The sequence below is a fragment of the Solanum lycopersicum genome, chromosome 1, assembly GCF_036512215.1.
Source record: "Solanum lycopersicum chromosome 1, SLM_r2.1".
In the NCBI taxonomy this organism is placed as follows: domain Eukaryota; kingdom Viridiplantae; phylum Streptophyta; class Magnoliopsida; order Solanales; family Solanaceae; genus Solanum; species Solanum lycopersicum.
Window position 1 is genome coordinate 82608136 of NC_090800.1, and position 11655 is coordinate 82619790.

An 11655-nucleotide genomic window follows, 5' to 3' on the forward strand; every position below is an offset into this window, starting at 1 on the left:
CAAGTAACTTGGGACATAAGAGTAATATATATATTATTTGAAAATTATCTAAAAGGGATTCCCTAATTCCACGCCTTATAACTGAAGGGGAGTCAGTGTGACGTAAAGTGAAGATCGGGGGAGTAGAAAGAAAATTCCCTTATGGGGTATTCCAAATGTGTAACTTAGGCAACGAAAAAGAGGTCCGATACTTCAAAAAGAGTAGCAATCCGTTGGTTCACCCCGTCGACCCAGCGTCATACATTCTCCAGGTCTGAGTGGTTTCAGTGCCCAACTATCGTCTCCTCCTATAATTGCGTTATCGGAGACAATCCATGAATGACCATCGTTAGTGGACACCCACTGTTTTTCACCAGTTAAAGAGACCTTCTTTAATATATTCATCAATCTCCTCGCTGCAACGTTTTACACATATGATTAATTAGTTGCTTTCTTTAATTATCTCGCTTGTCCTTAGTCCGTCTAGCGCCTTTCGATTAGGGTCCACCCTGGGTTTAGGTTAGATCGATTGGGTTTTTTTCATCTATCGAAGGCAGTCAACGTGTTAATCATTCATTCCCATTAGACTTGTCAATCCTTTAATTTGTTCTTTTTCCTTCTCTCTTTCAGCTCTCTCCATTTTATTTGACAAAAGCATAGAATACCATTCCATTAATAACAAGAAAAAAATAGCAATTCCGTTTCAAATGATTTGAGTTGACAATTAGAACGCTTTTTAATGCACATCTTTATGACGCTTTGAAATAATGTCGATCGCCATCTCTTGGGCAAGCAACCGTCAATAATAAATTAGATTAATCTTTGAATTTCTTTGGAGATTCTAATCAATGCAGCATGCGATGAAATCCGTCTAGCTACTTACTAATTTACTTAACTTAGTCAAATACGAAATGAAATTCAAATTAGTCGAAAAAAAAATTCACATTAGTCGAAATTTGGGGGAAAACATATTAATTAATAACTTCAAATATTTAAGCACAGTTCCATATCTAGTTTTACAATTAAAAAAACATAAATCATGCATCACATGTGCAAATATTCAAGTTAAATTTAGTCAATGACCTGAACACAATATCCTGTCAAAGTATAGAATAGAAATTAGAATCATCTTTAAAAACTTTCTAGATTAATATTACAGTACTTTTTTATTCTTTTAATTAATTAAAGTGCAAAGAAAAAGAAAGTAAAAAAAGAGTGACCCTTTTCTTTTCCTTCATTTTTAGTAGCTATGATTCAGTCTACCCTTTATCCATATTCACACTAGAAAGTGGACTAGTACCTTCCACTTTATATATATATATATATGGTTCTAAATTCATGTTCAAGGGAGGAATTAATGAGTGATCATATTCACATGCTACATAATTTAATATTGTATAACTTCCACATTGGAATTTAACCAAGAATGAGAGGTTTTTTAGTCTTATTGATCACTCCAAAATAATCTATCATGTGAAATTATTTAATTTTACGGGGGATACATAAACCTTTTAAAATTATGTTGGAAGGTAGATATAATTAAAAGATATAAAAGGTCTCGATCGAAAGTATATTTTTAGACTACTAAAAGTGCTTCGATATACACATGCATAGAAGGTAACATGCTTCATAACATGAAGCCCCTAGTGGGGGCGGATTTTAGGATATTGATAGAAATTTTCGAAAATTAAAATTATTATCATGTACTTCAGCTTGTATTGTATTAATAAATATTAAATAGTATATAAGAAATATGACTTAGATAGTCATTAACGTTATTATGATATTTAAACAAAATTGAACGCCTTTTTCCTTACAAAAAATAGTTAGGTGATTATCGTGTTTTATTACTCAGATAAACCTTAGTGATTTTTCCCTATAAGAGATAATTTAGCGTCATTAATTAATTATAACAAAGTAAAAAAAATATTTCATGATTTATGTACTAATTAAATTATTAAGCCGTTTTTATAAAGTTGTATGTCCTATATCATCCACGAGGAGTCTACAGTCCTCTGTGGCGCAACTAATTAAGGCCAATTAAATCAAAAGTAGCTTTGCTTTATCATATAATTAGTTAATTAAACAAACAGAATGCATCCCTAAAAAAAAAAAGATTCAATATTTTTTTAGGTGACAAAGGTCGTTATCATTGACCTGTTCAATATTGAGAATTATGAGAAAATTAAACTAGGGTGTATGGCACATAAATTAACCAGAATTAAAGAGCAATTTATTCTTATAACGTGACACCTTTATATTAGTTCCAAAACAGAAAATTGAAGTGCAAAAATAAATATATTTCTTAGAGGTATTTAGCAAATTATTATGTACTATGAGAGATGGAGTCAGTATATGAGGTTTATGCGATTAGGTAGGAGTGACAAATGAGTGGTCCAGTAGCATAGGACGGATTGAATATGAATCGGGCGAAAACGGATAAATTATTCTATCCATATTTTTAATATGAATAAATCAATTAATAAATATATATTCATATTATATATTCCTTCTTACTATGTAAAAACAAATAAGTACTCCTATATTACAATCATTTTTTAATGAAAAAAAATTGAAATATATCTAAACTTAGATCAAAAATTGTTTTAACGATATTAATCTTGGGAAAGGAGCTTTTACTCTCTTGCACTATTTAACAATGTATTTTAAAGGTATATATATGTGCCCACGTGAACATAAAAAATATTGTGTAAATATAAACAGTAATGTATCCACGTGTGCACATATATACCTTTAAAATACGCTATTAAATAATTCAGGGAGTAAAAGGTCCTCCATAAAGTTTGGTATCGTAACAATAATTTCGGTCAAAATTGAAATATTTTTCAGATCATTTTCCTTTTTCTAATGGCTCTTGTTTTTTTCCTTTAAGAGTGTGTTTAGCGCGAAGAAAAATATTATCATCTCTTTTTTTTCTTAAATATATAATTATATTCTTAAAAAAAAAAATTTCGAACCCTAGCTAACTTTTTTTTTGAAAATATAATTTTGGAATTGCGCTTGTGATATAATGTAAATAAACAATAATTTCTTTTTGTTTTAAAGAGAATGTGCTATTTTGAATAGTTAATTTTATGTTTTTTCTTTAAACGAAAAAGAAAATTTGTATATATATATATATATATATATATATATAAATGAAAAACTCACTCAACAAAGAAAAAATAAATTATACTTAAAATATGTTTCTTTTGAAAAGAGAATGAAGTTCATAAGATGAGAGGGGAAAAAACACCAAAGTTATAAGGGGGTTGTTTGGCGTGAAATATAAAAACTAATAGTCTTGGATAAATATTTAGTAACGCATAATCTAATTTTTGGTTAGAAAGTTTAGAATAACTTATTCAAAATTAATAAATAATATTGAAATAAGTTTTCCAATTATAAAAATTAATATAAAATCTCATCATAGTTTTATCAAGAATAAACTTATTAAATAACAAAATTATCCTTCAAACCTTTAATTATCTCTTTTCATAGTAACCAAGTACATTCCCATGTAAATAGCATAATCTTTTCATATTCTTGCTTAGTTTGGAAAAAAAAAACCTAGCAATTGATTTTGTGCTCTTTGGTTTCAAATATATATATATATATATATATATATATATATATATATATATATATATATATATATATATATATATATAGAAAGATAAAATAGAGGATATTTTAATCAAATCACTTGTTTTTAGGAAATATACTATAGTTATTATTTTTAATACAATAAACAAAACAATTAATAAAAAATAATATCAAAAAAATTAATCCAGACATAACTTGTATTTAAAACCACAAAGCTTAGGCTATAGAAAGCTAATTCGTTCAAACTCCTGTTTTACTATAACTATGCTCTTGATTATGTAGGAGACAAAGTTTGAAAAGTTAAGAAAAAAATAAATAAACACGTTGATGACAAGTAGGTGCTTTATCCACTTATTATTATTTATGCTTAACTTTATGCAAATCAAACAGTGTATAAGACAATATACTTATAACTAATGTCAGGATTATTATTACATTTCATTCATCACAATTTTTATATATCTTACCAAACAAATATAAATATACATTAATTGAAAATCTCACTTGTTATTACCAATTTAAATAGAATGTAAATTATTTACATTCAATATAAATAAATTTTACATGTTGCAGCGTATAATTTGTAATGTTCGATCTTAACTTGGTATTTAGGACCCACTTGATTTATAAGGGAAGATTTAAAACTTGTTGGGAAAGGCGAGCACAAAATAGATGTGCACGACAAAAGCGATAATGGAAGAAATCTAAGTCAAAACTTTCTATCTATTTATATCAAGAGAAAACAAAATAATGCAAGAATAAAATAGTTTAGGATAGCAGACAAACCAACCAAGCAAGAAAAATAAATCAACACAAGAAATATCAAATTTAACGTGGAAAAAAACCTCTTCGGTGTGAAGAGTAAAAGTCACATGACTAAAGCTCCACCATAATCAACAAAAGTTACTAAAGTACCATCCAAAATGGTCACCAACAAATTAAAGTGTCAAATCAATAAGCAACACAACTATAAGAGAGCACCAAAAACTAGAGAAACATAAGGAGCTAAAATATGTAAATCGCAGCTACTTTTCACAAGCTAAAATCTAGAGCTAGAGGACTCCAAAACACCCTCTCTCACTTCTAAATCAAAGATTAAGCTGAAATGAACATGTTGTCCAAAAATCAGCTCAATCGAACAAGAAACGAAGCGAAAATCACGAATTTGAATTTCTATTATGGCTTGCGCGAAAATCTACACCTTCTCACTTTTCTATACTCTCAAAACTCTTGTGATTCTACTCAAATAAGACAAGAGTCTTACGTATGCACCATAATATTGGGCTTATGAACAAAAAAGAATTTATCAAATTTAAATTAATTTTATAAAAAATCCAAAATTTTAAACTTTTATTCATCCACGGGGAAAAAACACAAAACCTTTGTCTAATTTGTAATTTCTATCTCAACTTGGTATTTAGGACCCACTTTATTTAAAAGGAAAGACCAAAAAACAGGGTATAGATCTATAATACCACCAAATTCTTATAGAAGTTCGTTTTTTTTTTTCGGATTAAATTATTTTTAAAAAAAATTTTAAAGTAATTTTTTTAGATAAATTTATTTCATTAAAAAATTTAATAAAATAATTTCATATTCGGCTTATCCTATCGTACCAAACGATCATTTTATGGTACGTATACTTCCCTATTCTATATATATTTTCCCTATTCCAAAGAAATTTCACAGAAAAGTCATTTGTCTCTCTTATCCTATGCATCATTATTTCTAGAGAGAGAAAAAGAAAATTACATTAGTGTTTAATAGTACTACTTTTATAAAGTATTGTTATATAGTGATTGATGATAATACCTTAACCAATAGACAATTACACTGATTTTGAGTTGCCTTTTTTTCCCATTCTAGCCACTCTCCATATTACAGGTATTTGAAAATCCCCATATTGTATTTGCTTTTTTTTCGTCTGCGAAGGTAGAGTCTTATTTTGTTCGAATTTGAGTTCTTGGAAGGTAAAAATTTGTTTTCTTTTTTCCTTTTTTGTTTCTTGAATCTTGATAACTACTATCCGAATAACTTTTGCTTTTTATCTTTATATTTTGAGGACTTGAAAAAATGAAACAACTTTTTGGAGTTGGTGTGATTCTCGTGGTCCATTCTTCTTTTTTTAATGGAGTATTGGAGTGAAAGGGTTATTATCTGCTGTACCCAAAATGTTTATAATTCATTTTGAATCTTGTTGTTTTTGTAGCTATTTCAAGATTCCATGGAACTTTGATCAGAGCATCAAATCTATAGCTAGAAAATCTTTTTTTTTTTTTGCTTTGGGTGTTTCTTTTTTGACTAAGTTCTAAGAGCTGACCAAGTGGACCAGTGTATGAACTTTCTCCTTTACATACTTACCAATCCTCTTCAACTTTGAACTTATTTTTGTTCTATAAAATACCCCTTTTTCTCTGACATCTTTTAATTTACTCCAAGTTACTAATCTTCTTGATAAGTCTTAAGCATGTACTAATTGATTAAAAAGTAGCTTAATTTTTGTTATACTTTATATGACTTCAGATGTTGGAGAAGATAGAGATGAAATTTGATCCAGAAGAAGTGATTGAGGAATTTGAAGCTTTGACCAAAGAAGCTGGGAAAGTTCAAGAAGAAACTCTTAGGAAGATACTAGAAGAAAATGGAAGCACTGTGTATCTACAGCAATGGGGTTTAAATGGAAGAACTGATCCTGAGATTTTCAAGAGTTGTGTTCCTCTTGTCACTCACAAAGATTTAGAGCCTTATATTCAAAGAATTGCTGATGGGGATCTTTCCCCTGTTCTCACTGGAAAACCCATTACAACAATCTCATTAAGGTACACCTCTTTTTCCTTTTTTATTTATGAAATAAGTGTGCGTTATAATTAAGTCGAGGGTTTATTTGAAACAGCGGCCTACTATCCAGAAAAAAAGGATTCTTGGTATATTTTGTATAAAGATTTTCTTGGAAAGTTTAATGGAATTTTTTTTTTGGTTGCAGTTCAGGTACTACTCAGGGAAGGCCAAAGTTTGTACCTTTCAATGATGAATTGATGGAATCCACTATGCAGATATATAAAACTTCTTTTGCTTTTAGGAATAGGTAATGGAGTTTTGGTGGATTATCTTAAAATAATGCTTAGCAAATTTCAATGTCATTTTTGTCATATGTGTTGTCTTTTTCCATATATGTTCCTTTGTACTATCTGAATAAGTGGGGCTGATTCAAGAAAATAAATTTTCATTATTCTTGTTTTTTACCTTCAAGCCACAATACTTAACATCTTCTTGAAAGTGAATTAATTTTGGTTTTCACCTAATAGGTTCATTTCATCTGGAGTACTAAATGTCACAGTTTTCTTTTATTGGTAGTCCCATACTATTTTCTTCTATTAGTATAGTTAGTATTGGTAATAAATTGAGTTATGTTTATAGCTATTCTTATTTTCAATTATTGTCATTTTTGCAGAGAATTCCCAATTGAGAATGGGAAGGCATTGCAGTTCATTTACAGCAGCAAGCAGTTCAAGACAAAGGGAGGTTTGGCAGCTGGAACTGCAACTACCAATGTATATCGTAACGCACATTTCAAGAAGACAATGAGGGCAATGCAAACCCCATGTTGTAGCCCTGATGAAGTTATATTTGGTCCTGATTTCCACCAATCTTTGTACTGCCATCTCTTGTGTGGGCTTATTTTTCGTGACGAAGTGCAAGTTGTCTCCTCTACATTTGCCCACAGCATTGTCCATGCTTTTAGAACTTTCGAACAAGTCTGGGAAGAACTTGTTGCAGACATAAGAGAGGGAGTCATCTCTAGCCGAGTCACGGTCCCTTCCATGAGATCAGCAATTATGAAATTACTGAAGCCTGATCCAGAACAGGCTGATTCCATTTATAATAAGTGTTCTGGATTAAGCAATTGGTACGGTTTGATTCCCGTGCTCTTCCCAAGCGCAAGGTACATATACGGAATCATGACAGGGTCCATGGAACCTTACCTCAAGAAACTGAGGCATTATGCAGGGGAGCTACCACTACTGAGTGCAGATTATGGTTCTTCTGAAGGATGGATTGGTGCAAATGTCAATCCCAAGTTACCTCCTGAGCTAGTTACTTATGCAGTGCTTCCTAATATCGGTTATTTCGAATTCATTCCTCTCAGGGTAAACTTAGATGGCCTTGAGCCTACACCAGTGGGTCTTGCTGAAGTTAAACTAGGTGAAGAGTATGAAATTGTTGTCACCAACTTTGCAGGTACAATTTACTTAACCAAAATTATTATTATTGTGTCAGTGACTTCTATATGAATTTATGTTGCAAACATGATTTTTCATCATGAATATATTATGTATTATTGGTTCATGTGGGAGTACCATATGCATTATTGGAATTTATATCAGTAGGTGAGAAGGGACATTAACCATTATATTTTTGTACATGATGGTGCTTGTGAGTTGTGAATAAAATGTTCAACTTGCCAAAAAAATTTAATAGTTAATAGTCCTGGAGTACTTTTAATGGCTTTAGATTCTTGATTTTTCAAGTAATGGCCAAAATTTGAACAAGTTTGTACATGTAATATGCAGGGTTGTATCGTTACAGGCTCGGTGATGTTGTGAAAATAAAAGGATTCCACAATGCCACACCAGAACTCCAGTTTATTTGTCGTAGCAATCTTATACTAAGCATAAACATTGACAAGAGCACTGAGAAAGACTTACAGCTAGCTGTAGAAGCAGCAGCCAGGCTCTTAGTAGACGAAAAACTAGAGGTAGTTGATTTCACTAGCCACGCGAATGTTGCAACTGATCCAGGAAACTACGTGGTTTTCTGGGAACTCAGTGGTGAAGCAAGTGATGAAACATTGCAAGAATGCTGCAATTGTTTGGACAAATCGTTTGTAGATGCAGGGTACGTGGGGTCTCGGAAGGTCAATGTAATTGGAGCACTTGAGCTTAGAGTTGTGAAGAAGGGGACATTTCATAAGATATTAGATCATTTTGTAGGCTTAGGAGGTGCTGTTAGCCAGTTCAAGACTCCAAGATGTGTTGGTCAAAACAACAGCAGACTGCTACAGATACTATGTTATGATGTTGTCAAGAGCTATTTTAGTACTGCCTACTAATGATGTTGAACTTGGATGTATCATTAATAATTGTACAAAATTGAAAAGTTGTTTGAAGAAGTGGATGCATTGCTCTTTAATTTGGATCTTTCATAGCTATTTGTGTGATCATTCCAAAAGATACTAACAAAGAAATGTATACACAGTTATATTAGGAATGAAAAAAGAAGTAAGTTGTTCAAAGTTTACTAAATTTTGTATTTAAATATATATATTATGTGAAGTTTGTACTCATAATGTTATTTTTGTATGTTCATTCATGATGCATTGGACATACAAATAAGATAGTCTCTTCCAGTTTCAATTTGTGATTTCAACTTTAATCTTGACTAACCTACTTCAAAGGATATTCTCCATCATTTGCAATAACACTCCATCCAATAGCTTATTCAGGGAAGCTCAGACTAAATTTCAATCGCGCACTACAGGGCCTAGCGTTCCCGATATTAAAAGTGTCCTAGGGAGCATGAAACAGAAGATGTCTTGGTTGGACAAAAGGAATAACAGATAATTATAAGGGGACAGGAAAGTGGTTCTTTTATTAATAATAATGTGATCCTTATTTGGTTTAAGTTGTCTGCAATTTGAAGTGGAGATGTGAAGTGTCTAACCAATTGAGGGAAGTGACTCAATTTGTAGGAGCCTCTTCAAATGATGTCTCACACTACATGCAATATGCATTTTAATTTTATTCTTTTAACATTAATTAGTAGCTGTCTCAATTTATATGATATTTTTTTATTTTTTTATGATTCAAACAACTTAAGCATTATAATGAAATAAAATAAATAAATAATATTCGATATATTATATATGGAGCAAAGAAATGTGACTCTAATGATAATAAACTTAAACAAATAGCACAAACAAAGATTAGAATCCTAAGAAGGTAAAAAGGTGAAATATAATAAAGTAAATAGTTAATATTTTAGAATTCAGATCAACCCGCAAATGAAAAAAAAAATGTGAAAGAAGTGAACTAAGGAAAATTTTAATAATTCAAATGGTTGACTATTAAAATTTTTATTCTATTGGTCATATTTCGATTAATTAAAATAAATATGATAATAATAGTAATAGATAATCTTTTCATTTTAATCATAGTAATATTGTATTCATTCTGTTTTTTATTTCTTGTTGACTATAAACTTTGACTGACACTTTTAGAGGTATATTGTTTATGAAATTGACTCCTCCATGAAGGCCAATCTCTCTATTTTCCAAGTCTGGTCTTGATATTCTTACACGCGTACAATCTAAGGAACAATATTTGTTTAGTTAAAAAAAATTAATATAAAAAATTTAAAATTTATAATATTTTAATATAATTTTTATAATAATTTTTATATATTTAAATTTTTATTTAAAAATATTTAATGTAATCTAACTGAGGGTTGAAAGTTAGTCAAAAAGTTTGACTGTTTTGACAATGTGACTACTATTTTGGAAGAGAGTAAACATTCATTACAACATAATTAATTAAAATGTACATACTTAACTTACTATTAAAAGACTAGTATCCTACTAATAACAATATAAAGCATAGTATTTGATCAAATTTAGGTATGTAATCTCCAAGTTAAGACAAGTATTGACTTTTAATCAAATCCAGCCAATAGACTTCCCTATATAAATGACCTTTTTTGTCACACAAATATCATAAAATTATCAATATAATGAGCATGGCAAGTGTTGCCATGAAGAAAAAAACAGGAGAAATTGAAGAAATAGGTGGTGAGGAAGAAAAAAAGAATACATGGGATTGTGGTAGCCCATTATATGATTCTCATGAAGTGGTTTCAATATACTCTTTGATTGAAAAAAAATTCATGAGTTTTCCATATCACAATAGATCTATAAGAGGAAATGTTCAATCTGCTAATGCTTCATCATCAAGAGTTAATCAAGAGGTTATTGATGCTTCAAAGAAACAAAAGAAGATTGTTGATGGAGGAAGAAAAAAGAAGTTGAAATTGAGTGTTATTGCTAAGATTTCCTCTAGGATTATGTCTTGGAAGATGCTCAAGTGTATAAAGCATAATTGAAATAGGTTATGCTTAGGGCTTTTCTTGGTTTTTGGTATTTCCGTTTTCTATTTGGTGTCTCTGTAGTCATTTAGTTTCCTAATCGTTTGATTAGATCATGATGAATTTGGATTTGAGTCGTGTAAGTCGTATCTGGTGTCTTTGTAGTCATTTGATTCTCTAATCGTTTTGTTAGATCATGATGAATTTGGATTTGAGTCGTGTTAGTCTCATGAAATGGTAGATCTATTTGATTCTATAATCGTTTTTGATTAAATTATGCTGAATTTGAATTTGAATCGTATAAGTCTATTAAATGATAGAACGTTTATAGTATTTTCTTATACTTGCTCGAAAATAAAATTTTAAATCAAGAGGAGACAAATTTTATCTAAATTATCACTACCCTCTATGGGTATATGCTTTATGCTTAATGCTTAATATATGATTAATCTCTTTTTTTCTACATTTCTTCCATCTAATTACTACCACCATAAGCTTCATATTAAACTTTCCAACCTAATTCTAACTTGGAAAATATATCGAAAATTAATATAAATAACTACAAATACAGAATGTAATGTGATTTGTAAATTAAAAAGGAGATTAATGTCACGAAACTAAATCAGAGCCAGGCTTCTAAAATTAATCCAAAATAAAAAGTTATCACCTAAGTATTCTGAATTAAATTTACATCGATTTTAATCGTAATTCTAAACCCTAAAATTCTCCCCCCCCCCCCCCCCCTTTGAAAGTTTCCTTCTAAAAAATTATGTTACATCAAAAATAAAATATAGTGTGATAATATGTAAATTTAACCGCCATTCCATCAAATTAGATATATATAGAAATAGTTGCCCTAGTTAATTTAAAGCATGAACAACTTTATTTTCGTTTATTTTCTAAAACTAGAGAAGTAAACCCTATAGTTAAAAC

General features: G+C 30.0%; 1 protein-coding gene across 3 annotated transcripts; it reads left to right on the plus strand.

The window, feature by feature from the left end:
- The first annotated feature begins 5211 nt into the window (after window positions 1–5211).
- Window positions 5212–8929, plus strand: GH3-1 (jasmonoyl--L-amino acid synthetase JAR6). Of its 3 annotated transcripts, none has more exons than XM_010328572.4 (5): window positions 5212–5469; window positions 6109–6404; window positions 6569–6670; window positions 7037–7824; window positions 8157–8929. In XM_010328572.4, exons 2-5 carry the CDS (start codon window positions 6109–6111, stop codon window positions 8693–8695), a joined length of 1725 nt encoding a protein of 574 aa, XP_010326874.2. In that variant the 5' UTR covers window positions 5212–5469; the 3' UTR covers window positions 8696–8929. The 3 variants fall into 3 exon arrangements, with proteins under 3 accessions (XP_010326874.2, XP_010326876.2, XP_004231204.3); XM_010328574.4 differs by having other exon boundaries at window positions 5244–5555; XM_004231156.5 differs by lacking the exon at window positions 5212–5469 and adding an exon at window positions 5550–5918.
- The last annotated feature ends 2726 nt before the right edge of the window (window positions 8930–11655 follow it).